Here is a 15405-nt window from a genome sequence, read left to right as displayed (position 1 = left end):
TCTTTGCCCTCTTTTCACTGTTCTATTTTTGACCGGAGGCGTAAAATATTTAGGTACTTTGTGAAAGTCATTTTTTTTTTCTCTCTCGCTTTGTCAAATGGGTCAGTGCCGCCGAGGTGCAGGGGATTCTGGGAGTTTAGGGGAGTAAATAATTTATCCTTTATTCCTGCTGTGCCAAGGGAAGCGCTGCTGGAGTGCAGCCATGAATGGGCCACCGGTGCCCCCGTGGCTCCTGTCTGTGGTGCCCCCCGTGGCTCCTGTCTGTGGTGCCCCCCGTGGCTCCTGTCCGCGTCTCACATGTATCCTGACGCTGAGGCTTTTGTACATGTGGTCTCTGACTGCGGCCGGGGAGGGGGGGTCTGTGACTGCCTGTTGTCAAGTGTAATCCGCCACTAACAGCAAAGACCCCGAGACAGAGTACAGGAGGTGGGGGCCGGATTTCTCCCTATAGGAAGTTTTGAGTATGGCTTTGCTTCTACCAAAAGTTGGGGGTGGGGCCTTGGTCTGAACTATAAGGTTTGGGATATGAGGGGCTCTGTCTCTACCGGATATAGGTGTAGACTCAATCTCTACCGGAAGCTGGGGGGATCATGAGCTCTGTCTCTACTGGTATGAGGGGGAGCAGGGGCTCAGTTTCTATTGGAGGTTGAAGGGGGGGGGGGTCCAGTCTTTACCCGAAGTTGGCGGAGATGAGGGGCTCGGTCTCTACTGGAAGTTTGGAGGGCTCTGTCTCAACCGGAAGATTGGGGGGGGGGGGGGGAGGTGGGTTCTGGGGGTAGGTCTTTACCGGAAGGTGGGGGGGAATCAGGGGCTTGGTCTGTACTGGAATTTGGGGGGCTCGGTGTTTGTATTGGGGTGATGGGGGGCTCGATGCTTGTACCGGAGGATTGGAGGTGTGGGGGGAGTTCGGTGTCTCGGAAAGGGGTTTGGCGGATTGGTCTCTATCTACTGGAAGTTAAGGGGCCGGGGGCTCGGTCTTTCTGATCCTGCTTTCCAGTCTCTATACAGGCTGAACAGAGAGATGGGCTTTCATTTCAGGGCAGACATGCTATTGGACAATGGCCGAAGCAGCAATGCATGCTGGGAAGTGATAACAATTTTTAGAAAGTGATAAAAATTAAATGTAGCAAAAAGTTTTGCGTGACTCCCAAGGTGCAGAAAAAGTTTACAACTTTTAACACTTTTTTGTTTTGTGGCGGTCGGACACTTCTCACTGATTGTCGGCATTTGTTACATTTGTATTTAATTGACTCCGCACCAATACGTTGTAGCAAACTAGGAGGATCCTGGATACAGTGACAATCTGTGCATCTCCTGATGATACTACAACTCCCAGCATGTCTAGGTGATACAGAAAATGGATTTAACTCTAACTCGAAATTTTAATTTGAGAAGCAGAAAAAAAAAAAAAATCCTAATTGCCGTTCTCCTTCTTCTTAACCCTTTGATTTCTGGGATGGAATCAAGTCCCAGGTCATAGCAGCTAGAAATTGTCCCCGTTCTGTGCGACAGCTGCGCTCGTGCCGGCAGTAAGAGGCTTACAGCTAGTTATTTGCCATGTGTAATCTTCTATCCCCCCCCCAAAAAATACAAAAGGCCGATCAACCAAATAACCTACTTCCCTCCGGCCATCTGGACCGCGGCGGGCGTAAGGAAATGTTGTCACTCGGCATAATACATCATTATAAGAGATTTCCTTTGCAAATGTCATTCATGAGAATCGGATGCATTGGCTAAAGGTGACGTTTATCTTCTTGGCGCCCGTCCCTTTTAGACTAGACCCTTTAAGAGGGACCGGACTTTTGCACAAATTTTTGCTTGTCCTTCGCTTGGAGGGCTTGCAAAATGTTGGGAAATTCGAATCCTGCTGTGATCTTATAGCTCGTCCCATATTAAAGGGGTCGTCCTCTAAACAACGTTTTTCACCTGCACGCAGGATAAGTAGTAAATGTATGATCGGAGGAGGTCCAGCTGCCCAAAATGGGGGCCCCTTGTGTGCATGGAGGCATAATACGCATTGGCAACCACCACCGCTGCAGACAGTGACTAGAGCCGTGTCGCACACCTTCATCATCGCTCCATTCTTGGGACTTGTTCTCGTGATTTTTGGGGGCCCCAACAGTCACACATTCATCAACTAGGAATTTGTGAAATAGGATGTTTATTGACAAGCTACTTGTATGCTAAACTCTCTCTTCCTAAGCTTTCGCAGCAAGCACAGCTACAGTGTAAAGCATGGTGGAGGCTGCTTGAGCAAATAAAATATCCCCAAACTCTTGATCAACCTTAAATTCTAACTGCACAGACTGTTATTTTTAAATCGGACCAATCAGAATGCTTGAAATTGGCTTGTTCTAAATGACCCTCCCACTAGGAGCCAATTTAGCAGAATTCTACTTTTACCTGGGGTATCTAGATGGGGTTCAATTTTTTTTTTTTTTTTTTTGCACTTAAAGGCCACTTCTCGGGTGTAGTCGTGCCCAATAGAGAGCTTGCACAGATAAAGTTTCCTTTTAAGAGTGTAGCTCTGGGATATCACAATAGATCTTGTTGACCAAGAAGTTTAATGAATTTCTTTTACTCTTTGCAAACACGGCAAGAAAAAAAAAAAATCAATGTACAATCCAATACTTAAATCACTAACCATCGCTAAGTGCAAGAGAGGTCCCTGCAGTGCATGCTGGGAGGGATAGCAAACCAACTCTGGGCGGTGTTGGCAGCGAGCCGCTGTTTTGCAGAGTAAGCGCTCCATTAAAGAGTCATTATACAGCAGAAAAGACTGAATGGAGCAGAGGGACGGGCGCCACTTGTCTTAAAGGGAATCGGTCAGTAGGATAAACCCTCCTAAGCAGTCTATATGTCCACGCCGGTCATAGAAAGCCGAATAAAATTATACCTGGTTCTCGGCGATCCGATGTCTTATCTCACAGAAATTCACTTTTTTTCTTAATATGTAAATGAGCTGTTAAGATCTATGAGCTGGACATGGATCTCCCCGAGAATCTGCCTTCAGAGCTTATTGTAAATGAAAGATATGTAGCTCAGGAGAGCAGACTATCGGTCATTACATGTCTCACACTGGTGATAAGCTCTGGAGGCAGATTCTCAGGGAGATCTATGTCCTGCCCATAGATCTTAACAGCTCATTTACATATCAAAATATGTGGAATAAGAAATTGGATCGCATATCAAAGTCTTTTTATGAAACTTTTAGACTGCAATCAAAAAAACAAAACAAAAAAACAAACCCTTACCCAGACAGTCACATTAAATGGCAACATGTGGCATGGTTGTGTTAAGGAGTATGGGGGCAGTATGCAGCGTGATTGCACAGCTCGATACTCCCAATGCAGTCTTATTAAATGGTGTCGTGTGGCGCTGTATTCTTTAAGGGCTACATATAGCATGACTGCAGTGGGGGAGGAGGGCTTCCTGCGGCGCGGTTGCATTGGGGGAGGAGGGCTTCCTGCGGCGCGGTTGCATTGGGGGAGGAGGGCTGCCTGCGGCGCGGTTGCATTGGGGGGAGGGGGGCTGCCTGCGGCACGGTTGCATTGGGGGAGGGGGGCTGCCTGCGGCGCGGTTGCATTGGGGGAGGAGGGCTTCCTGCGGCGCGGTTGCATTGGGGGAGGAGGGCTGCCTGCGGCGCGGTTGCATTGGGGGGAGGGGGGCTGCCTGCGGCGCGGTTGCATTGGGGGGAGGGGGGCTGCCTGCGGCGCGGTTGCATTGGGGGAGGGGGGCTGCCTGCGGCGCGGTTGCATTGGGGGAGGAGGGCTTCCTGCGGCGCGGTTGCATTGGGGGAGGAGGGCTGCCTGCGGCGCGGTTGCATTGGGGGGAGGGGGGCTGCCTGCGGCGCGGTTGCATTGGGGGGAGGGGGGCTGCCTGCAGCGCGGTTGCATTGGGGGAGAGGGGCTGCCTGCGGCGCGGTTGCATTGATTTTTAAGGGTTTAACATAATGGCTCATTCATGCACGGTCCAGCATTCAATAAAATTTTAAAATTCTTTCCGCAATTTTAAAACTAATACCGTGCACATTTGAACCCCCTCATCAACGACCTTAGGAGCATAGTCCCCTCCAGCAAAGGGGCGCCAAGGAAGCGGAGGGGCTGTGCATCTTTAGGAGAGGGGCTGTGCATCTGAGCTCATTGAGATGTGCTCTGTGTTTCTTAAAAATTGTCTTTCCCTCCAATTTATAAGTTGTTGTGAATGCTGAACCGTGCGTGGATGAGCCACCATCTGTCTGATTACCGGGAGGTCGGCAGGTGTCCTCTGCGTTCTGGTGGATGGCTTGGAATCAATGTGGACTCCTCCTAGATGACTTCCACTAATTGCTCGGATGCAGAGTTCTTTGATTTTTTTTACCTTTTGTCTTGTTGCAGATGTTTCTAGAAAATGTGTAAAAAAATTTGGCAAAGTATCTAGGAGTAACGGTGACATCCGGGGATATTCTGGGCAGAGAGATCAATGGTTCTTGTTGTTTGCCTCCCGCTGATCACATCCACTCTCAGATTTGCTCGATTTGCTTGCGTCTCACGGCCGAGCGTCTCCTCCTTCTCTCGTATATTGGGGGCTGCTCTGCACTGACCATGCTCTTTATCTTTTTTTTCTTTTTCATGCAGATGACGTTCCCCCGAAGATTCACTTTCTGATCAAGAAGAAATGGGGGAGCAGACATGACTGAGATCAGATCCCTGCTACCTAGAAGCTGCAGGAACTGACAGCCCATATGGCTTTATATGATGAGGACATCCTGAACAACGCTTTCTACCTGGCGATCCAGAAGCAGAGGCCCGACCTGATCAATAAAGTGGCCGAAGTTCACGGCATTGTGAGTAATCCACGAGCGCCACGATATTAAGGCTACCGCGAAAATATATGTGCTGAAAACATCCTCAAAAGGAGTATCGTACTACTACGAGAGCAGTAGTATAGTAGTTATATTCTTGTACATAGGAGCAGTATTATAGTAGTTATATTCTTGTACATAGGAGCAGTATTATAGTAGTTATATTCTTGTACATAGGAGCAGTATTATAGTAGTTATATTCTTGTACATAGGAGCAGTATTATAGTAGTTATATTCTTGTACATAGGGGGCAGTATTATAGTAGTTATATTCTTGTACATAGGGGCAGTATTATAGTAGTTATATTCTTGTACATAGTGGCAGTATTATAGTAGTTATATTCTTGTGCATAGGGGGCAGTATTATAGTAGTTATATTCTTGTACATAGTGGCAGTATTATAGTAGTTATATTCTTGTGCATAGGGGGCAGTATTATAGTAGTTATATTCTTGTACATAGTGGCAGTATTATAGTAGTTATATTCTTGTGCATAGGGGGCAGTATTATAGTAGTTATATTCTTGTACATAGTGGCAGTATTATAGTAGTTATATTCTTGTGCATAGGGGGCAGTATTATAGTAGTTATATTCTTCTACATGGGGGGCAGTATTATAGTAGTTATATTCTTGTGCATAGGAGCAGTAGTATAGTAGTTATATTCTTGTACATAGGAGCAGTATTATAGTAGTTATATTCTTGTACATAGGGGGCAGTATTATAGTAGTTATATTCTTGTACATAGGGGCAGTATTATAGTAGTTATATTCTTGTACATAGGGGCAGTATTATAGTAGTTATATTCTTGTACATAGGAGCAGTATTATAGTAGTTATATTCTTGTACATAGGAGCAGTATTATAGTAGTTATATTCTTGTACATAGGGGCAGTAGTATAGTAGTTATATTCTTGTGCATAGGGGGCAGTATTATAGTAGTTATATTCTTGTACATAGTGGCAGTATTATAGTAGTTATATTCTTGTGCATAGGGGGCAGTATTATAGTAGTTATATTCTTGTACATAGTGGCAGTATTATAGTAGTTATATTCTTGTGCATAGGGGGCAGTATTATAGTAGTTATATTCTTGTACATAGTGGCAGTATTATAGTAGTTATATTCTTGTGCATAGGGGGCAGTATTATAGTAGTTATATTCTTCTACATAGGGGGCAGTATTATAGTAGTTATATTCTTGTGCATAGGAGCAGTAGTATAGTAGTTATATTCTTGTACATAGGGGCAGTATTATAGTAGTTATATTCTTGTACATAGGGGGCAGTATTATAGTAGTTATATTCTTGTACATAGTGGCAGTATTATAGTAGTTATATTCTTGTGCATAGGGGGCAGTATTATAGTAGTTATATTCTTCTACATAGGGGGCAGTATTATAGTAGTTATATTCTTGTGCATAGGAGCAGTATTATAGTAGTTATATTCTTGTACATAGGGGGCAGTATTATAGTAGTTATATTCTTGTACATAGGAGCAGTATTATAATTGTTATATTCTTGTACATAGGAGCAGTATTATAGTTGTTATATTCTTGTACATAGGGGCAGTATTATAGTAGTTATATTCTTGTACATAGTGGCAGTATTATAGTAGTTATATTCTTGTACATAGGAGCAGTATTATAGTAGTTATATTCTTGTACATAGGAGCAGTAGTATAGTAGTTATATTCTTGTACATAGGAGCAGTATTATAGTAGTTATATTCTTGTACATAGTGGCAGTATTATAGTAGTTATATTCTTGTGCATAGGGGGCAGTATTATAGTAGTTATATTCTTGTGCATAGGGGGCAGTATTATAGTAGTTATATTCTTGTGCATAGGGGGCAGTATTATAGTAGTTATATTCTTGTGCATAGGGGGCAGTATTATAGTAGTTATATTCTTGTGCATAGGGGGCAGTATTATAGTTGTTATATTCTTGTACATAGGGGCAGTATTATAGTAGTTATATTCTTGTACATAGGAGCAGTATTATAGTAGTTATATTCTTGTACATAGGGGGCAGTATTATAGTAGTTATATTCTTGTACATAGGGGGCAGTATTATAGTAGTTATATTCTTATACATAGGGGGCAGTATTATAGTAGTTATATTCTTGTACATAGGAGCAGTATTATAGTAGTTATATTCTTGTATATAGGAGCAGTATTATAGTAGTTATATTCTTGTACATAGGGAGCAGTATTATAGTAGTTATATTCTTGTACATAGGGGGCAGCATTATAGTAGTTATATTCTTGTATATAGGGTGCAGTATTATAGTAGTTATATTCTTGTACATAGGAGCAGTATTATAGTAGCTATGTTTGTTAGTATTTCCACCTTACCGTCATATTCCCTATTAGATTGATACTTGAGTTCAAAATGTAGCATAGATTTGCCATTGTCTGTGCGCCGCCTTCAATTTTTAAATAACACGTGGAAGTGAAATTCGTGCTCGAGTAGGTTTCCCCTCCGTCTTCCTCCAGCTGTGGCTGCAGTTTCGCCTCCTGCAGACTTGTCACCGCACCATTTACATACACATTATGATTTACGTACAGCATTGGGTGCAGTGAGTCGATGACTGACCTTTATAATTAGTTTTGGCTCTTTCGCCTGCTGCCCCTTTTTACCACCTATAATATTAATACCTTGCAGTGTGCTTCTGTTACAAGTGCCTTCCCCACACACACACACACACACACACACACACACACACACCTCATTTTGCCGCATAGCAAAATGAGCTGTAGGACACCGAGCAATTACATCCTGGTTGTAAAATAAATGAATATTTCTTCACTTAGAGCAAGAAATTTTAATGAAATAATTAGTCAGGAGTCTTCAAGGCTAGTGAAGATTTCTAAGATGAGGACAGTGACTGCACCAGCAGAATAGTGAGTGCAGCTCTGGAGTAAAATACAGGATGTAACCTAGGATCAGTAATGTAATGTATGTACACAGTGACTTCACCAGCAGAATAGTGAGTGCAGCTCTGGAGTATAATACAGGATGTAACTCAGGATCAGTAATGTAATGTATGTACACAGTGACTGCACCAGCAGAATAGTGAGTGCAGCTCTGGGGTATAATACAGGAGGTAACTCAGGATCAGTAATGTAATGTATGTACATAGTGACTGCACCAGCAGAATAGTGAGTGCAGCACTGGAGTATAATACAGGAGGTAATTCAGGATGATTAATGTAATGTATTGTAAGGCAGCGCTAGTCATCATGCTGGGGGACACTCGCCTCACCGGGTCAATTAAAGCACACCATCCACGTTTTTCCAGTATTTCACAAACCAGCAGTTTATTACACTTCACTACTGCTTATCACGAGTCCAACTCAGTGGCTCGCCGGCATATTACATATAATGTCCAGGAGCCTTTCAAGTGGCAGACAGGCCTACTTGGCTCCAGTTCCAGCCTCCAGCAAAGTCACTTATATCAACGTCCATATAATGCAGTGTTTTACGTTTGCCGGGTTTTAGCTGCTTCAGTCAGATTTGTTCTGCCACCACTGTGGCTTTTCGGCTTCCCAGATGGGGGTCTCCAGCACTCGTTCCTTCAAAGGCTACTGGTGTGTTGTCTCACCTAACATCCAGCCTCTGCCTTTCAGGACTCTTGCCTTCCAAGGCTACTGGGATCGCTTACACCTAAGGATCCAGACTCTGCCTTTCAGGCTTCACCAGGCCTCTCTAGGCTAACTGTGTCCCACACAGGAACAGGCCTGACTCCTTACACACCTGCCTCAAATCTACCAGGGTTTATATATCCTCTAGTGCACACACAGGACCTGTGCGATGTCATAGTCATGTGACCATTCACCTGGGGAGGTACATAGTCGGCCAAAACACAACCTGGACCATTACAGTAATGCCGCAAGCCGCTGCATTACATATCCCCCCCCCCCCCCCATCTGTTCAAACGTGTGGGGTTGAACACATACTATCACCTTATAACCCACAGTTCACACCGAGACCATGTACTTGACAATTGCGCTGCTCAGCCCCTGGAACATTAGTCATCAACATTAGCCCATTCCTTAGGGACCTACCATCCGTCATTATCACTGACTTCGTCAAGTCACATTTCCGGGTCGTAACCTTGTCAGACCTCCCCCACTCCCAGCGGTCTATACAGCAGTGTGACTTACATGCCCTGCTATCTAAGGTCCGGTTTGACTCCGTACGGTCCTTTACTCTATTGGGTTGCTTGTATGGGCCTCTCAAACCTGAGTTACTGGAGGTCTCACTACCTCTAAACCCACGCCCACTACTCTCAGGACATCCTGAAAGGTCTCTAACTTCAGCTGTAGCTGTTCTGTTATTTAGGGGGCCCTTTCTCTGTCTGGTCTCACAATTTCTAGATGGCTGCCATCTTCTGCTGCTCAGGCGATGCTGTCTTTCCATTTGCAGTCTGGTGAGATTCAACTGTTCTACCTCTCGCAGGTAGGTCACTCGGTACTCCATCAGCATGCTTATATATGCAAGATTCTCTTCCTTTCCTACAGCGGAGAATGACACCATGCCGTCTTCATCTGGTATCCAGTCCTGTCGATCACGTGGACTGCTTACTTTCACCACCCCAGACTTCTTTACCATCATCTGCATGGCTCGGCCATTTCTCCCAATGAGCTTTCTCACCAGAGCATGAGGCACCCGGATGACTTCTTCCCGCAGACTGTGAGCCTTCCTCATCAGCTCCAGTTGTCTAACGGCTTGTTCCGTCTTCAACCGGACAAACCGCTTCGTGCGAATACATCGCCAGTGCATGTCACTTAGGATCACCACCCTCTTCACCGTGACTTCGGTTGTGGACAGGACCAGCAGCTGTTTAGCTTCTGAGGTCGAGTACACCTTACAGGCTCCCACGGCCTTCTTAAACTCTTCATGCACGGACTCACTGGTGCATTCTTCCCTCAAATCCTCGGGTACATCTATGAGGCACTTGTACTGAGAGGTTTCTATCTCACCAGTGGTTTCCAAACGATCATCTAGCTCAGGTTTCAGGGGCAACTGACTTTCAGCTTCTTCACCCTGTATGCTTCCCCTGAGCTGACTCACAGCTATGAATTCAAGAATTTTTGTCTTGACCACTTCCATCTCATACTTATCTTCTGTTAACACTCTCTTAGCTCTCCTCAGGTCCACCTTATCATGGTATAAGGGAGTGAGTGCAACTTGTTTGCCCTTTTCCTTCTCCAAGGAGGCCTCGTTCACTGAGTGATACTTTGCTAGGAGACCTTTGAGCTCGAAAACTTCTTCCTCTAGCTCAGCTACTCGCCTCTCAGCAGCCCATCTCTGAAGCTCTTCCTGCTTCAGCTGCTCCTTTAACAGTAGAGTTCTCTCAGACCTCTCTGTCTCCAATGCTCCCACTCTGCTCTCAACAGCCAGTCTCTCAAGCTTCTCTTGCTTCAAATGGGCTTGTAGCAACTCCTTGAGCTCCTTGATCTCTGCTCCTACATCCACCAAATCATCCGAGCTTGCATTATTCGAGTAGGTATTTGTTTTATACCTCCCATCTCCAGTGGCCAACTCCTGGTCCTGGTCTGCGGCTTCTCCGATAGACTCCTCCATCTTTTTCCGCTCAGCTTCCATCTTGCTGATTCTTTCCTTAAGGCACGACTCTGCCCTCTGGAGATTATCACAGAACGTCTGCAGCTCCTTTACCTGCGCTTCCAGACCTAGGGTCTTTCTGCGGAGATCACCATTTTCATCACGGGTGTCCTGCAGAGTGGTCTCAACCACTTGGCGCATGTGCTCTGCATCCACCTTATCATCCTCTAGTATTTGTTTAACCCTTAGGAGATCCTCATAGTCTCTCTTAATTTGTTGCAGTTCCCCACTGCGCTCACCATATTCCTTCTTGGATTCACACCGCTCCCGGTTGAACTGTTTGCGCAGTCGTTCTAGGTTTTGTTCACGCCCAGAAACTTCATCCTGCAGCGCCTCCTTCTCAAGCTTCAACTGCAAAACCTCCTCCTTGGTTTTGCGGCGGTCCTCCTTAATTTCCTGGAGCATTTCCTTCCATTGGATAATTTCCTCGTTGCTTCCCTCCAGGTCTCGCTGTAAGTTCCTCACAACCTGGTATATTTCTGCCGTTCAGACTCCAGGCTCCGCTGGTCTGAGGACACGTTCTCCAGGTTTTCCCATAATTTCTGCACGTCACTCTGACACTGCTGCCTGATAGGCTCCAGCTCTTGGTCATTACTGGCCACCTCCTCTTTCAGGGCTGTCAGATCCTGATCCTTCTGTCTCAGTACTGTACCGGAGGTTGCTACTGGCAACGTCATCTCCTCTTCTGCCTCTAAAGGAGGATCCACACTTGAAACAAAGGCACACAGTACTACATTTTATTTATTTTCACTTGCAGCAAAGACTACAGGAGCAACCTTTTTGTGGCCCTTGTGCCGTCGAGGACGAGAGGGGGACTCTCTCCCCTCGTATAGCTCCTCCTGACTGACCTCTCTTTCTACTTTCGTAGTGTCACCGTCAGTTGTGGGGTCTGTGTCACTCCCCATGGTGTTGTGGACTAACAGGTCACCTCCCACTTTGACGTCAACCCCTTCTACTGGAGCTACCCCGTTATCAACGGTCAAATCGTCATTTTTAGGCAGTACCAACCCACAACCAGTAACAAATTTTGGTTTTCTATACTCCACGCTCTTGTGAAAATCCGCCCCCTTCTGAGACTCCGCCCCCTTTTGGACACCCACACTTGTAGGGGGATTTTTACAAAAAAAATCAGCAATAGTCTTAGGACTCAGTTCACAACATCTCTTACCACCTCCCCGGGCACTCTGGGACAATACTGGCGCCCCCGGAGAGTTCACAGAATGGTCCACTGCCGCCATTCTATACGGTGCCCACAGCTCCTGCCGTTCCTGCACCATGTCCTGTAGATGTTTCTCAAATACCTGCTGCGGTTTTAACCGGCACTTTAATCGCTCAATAGCTTCATTTTCTTTTGCTGCTCCGTTCACAGCCGTCGTGGTATACAAGTCACACTAGACACTTCACCGCTTTCCCCGGAAAAATTTTTCGTGGCCCCGCCGAGCCACAGCAAACCAGGTTTGAGTGCGAGGACAATTTTCGTAACCCCGCCAAGTTACAGCCAGATGCCTGTATCCACACTCGTCGTCCTGTGCAGTTGCCCCTAGCAACCGGGCTGCAGTTGCCCGCATTCTCCCCCACATGTAAGGCAGCGCTAGTCATCATGCTGAGGGACACTCGCTGCAGCGGGTCAATTAAAGCACACCAGCCACGTTTTCCAGTATTTCACAAACCAGCAGTTTATTATACTTCACTACTGCTTATCACGAGTCCAACTCAGTGGCTCGCCGACATACACATATAATGTCCAGGAGCCTCTCAAGTGGCAGACAGGCCCACTTGGCTCCAGTTACAGCCTCCAGCAAAGTCACTTATATCAACGTCCATATAATGCAGTGTTTTACGTTTGCCGGGTTTTAGCTGCTTCAGTCAGATTTGTTCTGCCACCATTGTGGCTTTACGGCTTCCCAGATGGGGGTCTCCAGCCCTCGTTCCTTCAAAGGCTACTGGTATGTTGTCTCACCTCACATCCAGCCTCTGCCTTTCTGGACTCTTGCCTTCCAAGCCTCTGGCCCTCCAAGGCTACTGGCATCTCTTACACATACGGATCCAGCCTCTGCCTTTCAGGCTTCACCAGGCCTCTCTAGGCTAACGGTGTCCCACACAGGAACAGGCCTGACGCCTTACACACCTGCCTCAAATCTACCAGGGTTTATATATCCTCTAGTGCACACACAGGACCTGTGCGATGTCATAGTCATGTGACCTGGGGAGGTACATGGTCGGCCAAAACACACCCTGGACCATTACAGTAATGCCGCAAGCCGCTGCATTACAGTATGTACACAGTGACTGCACCAGCAGAATAGTGAGTGCAGCTCTGGAGTATAATACAGGATGTAACTCAGGATCAGTAATGTAATGTATATACACAGTGACTGCACCAGCAGCATACTGGGTGCAGCTCTGATCAGCTGCTAGTCAGTGTGGTGATTGCGGGTGTGGTGGCTGCAGATCCTGCTGTGAGCTCCTGATCTCTGAGAAACCAACACCTCTCCACCTGGGGACCTGCTTTCTCTCTTTCCCAGGGAGGGAGCGGGTTTCTGGGATGAGTGATGGAGCCAAGTCCCAGGCTTCTGCTTCCCGAACCAGGCCGGCGGGGGGCAGAAGAAACCAGCAACCGGCCTGCACATCAGAGGACTCGGGGGTGAGACGCTGCACCAGGAGTCACAGCAATGTGGCTCCTACTCCCCCCGGGATTGTGGAGACCCCCAGAAGCCGCAAGGCTTCCAGCATGGAGGAAAAGCCTGACAGCGGCGTGCAAGATGGCGCTCCTTCCGAAGGAAAGCTGAGTGCTCACGGAGGTGAGGCCGACCTCCCTGAGAGGGAATGGGCGCTGCAGGGACCCCGGGAGTCTGTGTCCACCTATGCCTCCCGGGTCATGATCCGCCTCCGTGAGTATGAAGATGCCAGTAAGCTCATCAGGAGGCTCCGGGAGGAGCTGCGCTGCACAAGCGCCAAAGCTGCGGGGGCCTCCAAACCAAGGAAGGCAAAACTCCAAGCCGAGGTAAAAAGACTGAACAGTGAAATTCAACGCCTGGAACTTAGGAAAGCCACCATCAGGGAGCAGAGTGGTCCTTTCAAAGAAAAACTTATAAATGAAGACCGCTTTAGAGAAATGGCTGATACCAGAGAGCAAAGGCAGATAGGGCTGCAGCCTGAGAGCCAGGTGGATGATGATGAGAGTGATGATGACCAGCAGCAAGCCCCACCTGGCAGCCTGCAAAGTCACCCGCAGGCCACGTGCAGCGAGCTCCCTGCAGGACAGGCGACAGTGACATCCGGTCGCAGTTCTGCCGGCTCTGGGGAGGACAGTGACAGCAGCGGCCAGGGAGGGGCGCTAATGGCGGAGATTAAGCTCCTGGAGTCCCCAGTGTGCCTCCAAAACTTCCATCTTGGTGACGATCTACCAGAAGAGGCACCTGGGGGCCACAAAAAGGCAAAGAAGACCAAGCCAAAGCTGCAGGAAGCGGTAAGCTATGTATGTACCCCCTGAGTCGCGGGCAGGCTCAGCTCGCTGTATAAGCCCCTTTGCCCAGCCCAGCCCGGGTTCTGCTGTGGATTCGGTGCAAAGGCGCGGGGAGATTACAGAGCGCGGTAGTGAGGCGCAGAGCTCCGTCTCTGCTTGTAGTAGTGGGGACGCAGCAGGAGGTGCATCAGCCGAGAGGCTGGACAGTGAGGGAGGCCACGATGCTGTGGTGCGCTCCTCAGTGGGAGGGGGGAGCAGCCCGGTGTCGGGGGCAGCTCCGGTAGCCTCGGCGCCTCTGAATGCTGTTGCCGCTGATCACTTAGTTGAGAAGCGGCGGCAGTGTGAGGGGGCAGTTGGGGCTGAGCGTTCCGGTCCTCCCACGAAAGTGCTATTTTGTGTTGGCGTCGCTGGTCCGGAAGATCCTGATGGTAAAGATCAGCGGCGCCTAACTGCAGCTAGAGATCAGCGGCACATTATACCAAATGCCAAACAGCGGAAATTACCGACCGATGATGTGGAGGGCACACATAAGACCGGGGGTGAGGTCGCCTCCAGTTCTATGGAGGTGACTGAGCCCCTTGTGCCTGATGCGGAGGTCAAAAGGTCATCCACCATTGTTACTGGTCAAGCAGGAATGAATGTGGTGGTGGAGGTGAATGAGGATAATTCATTGTCTAGTGGTGTGGTTGCTGGTTTGGTGGAGGGTGAGATGGAGGTGGGTAATGGTGATACTGTTGGGGCTGATGTGGTCACTGGTCCGGTTGCCCCCCCGGGGGTGGCAACACCTGTCCAGAGTTATGCCAGTGTCACCTCCGGGGCAAATAGGGCATCCTCCTCGTCTCCGGGCTTTGGGGACCGCATGTTGCAACGGCGCCTTCTGGATGCTCTAAAGAAGGGGGAGAGATCACTAATGGTAGAGGGTCGAGAGGTTGATCTATCCTTCTGGATAGAGAGGCATGGCCTCGGGGCCTTCCGAGAGCAAAAAGGGGGGGATACAGTGTGGTCCCTCCCAACAGCCGGGCCAGGCAGTGTGCGTAGGAATGTGGTCCGTCTTCGGTGGAGGGGCAGTGATGCATGTCCTCCAAGGTCTAAAGTTGTGGAGCTCCTGCTGAGGATGGGCTTCAAGTCGATTGACATCTACGCCTTGATACATCCCTATTCCACGCCTGAGTTTGATATCAGCTTGGTTCGGCAGGAGGGGCTTGAGCTCTTCTGGGCGAATTATGAGCTGGCAAAAAATGAGCCCAGCTGGCGAGACTTTGCCGTTCAGGCAGTGTCTCGCCAAAACTAAATCAAGAAAGTGACCGTGATGACTCGTAACGAGTCGCTTTCTTGCTATGACATCATGACGTGGCTTGGTCGGTATGGAGAGGTGGTGGAGATGCCAAAGAAAAACCGCAACGAGTTTGGTATCTGGTCAGGGGCCTGGACGTTTATGGTAAAACTTAAGCGTTCAGGTGGTACGGTTGCCCACA

At 47.9% G+C, this 15405-nt stretch overlaps 1 protein-coding gene across 4 annotated transcripts in view; it reads left to right on the top strand.

The window, feature by feature from the left end:
• Nucleotides 1–15405, top strand: part of ANKRD27 (ankyrin repeat domain 27) — a 55905-nt gene that overhangs the window by 3018 nt on the left and 37482 nt on the right. For all 4 annotated transcript variants that reach the window (XM_073659746.1, XM_073659745.1, XM_073659743.1 and 1 more), the window contains exon 2: nt 4617–4825. In XM_073659746.1, coding sequence (XP_073515847.1) covers nt 4724–4825 — 102 coding nt within the window. In that variant the 5' untranslated portion in view covers nt 4617–4723. The remainder of the gene's footprint in view (nt 1–4616; nt 4826–15405) is intronic.

Source organism: Phyllobates terribilis, unplaced genomic scaffold, assembly GCF_046119375.1.
Source record: "Phyllobates terribilis strain yellow unplaced genomic scaffold, ASM4611937v1 Scaffold_14__1_contigs__length_39327217, whole genome shotgun sequence".
Classification (NCBI taxonomy): Eukaryota; Metazoa; Chordata; class Amphibia; order Anura; family Dendrobatidae; genus Phyllobates; species Phyllobates terribilis.
The sequence above is the reverse complement of the archived record's forward strand: the minus strand, read 5'-3'. Positions and strand labels throughout refer to the sequence as shown.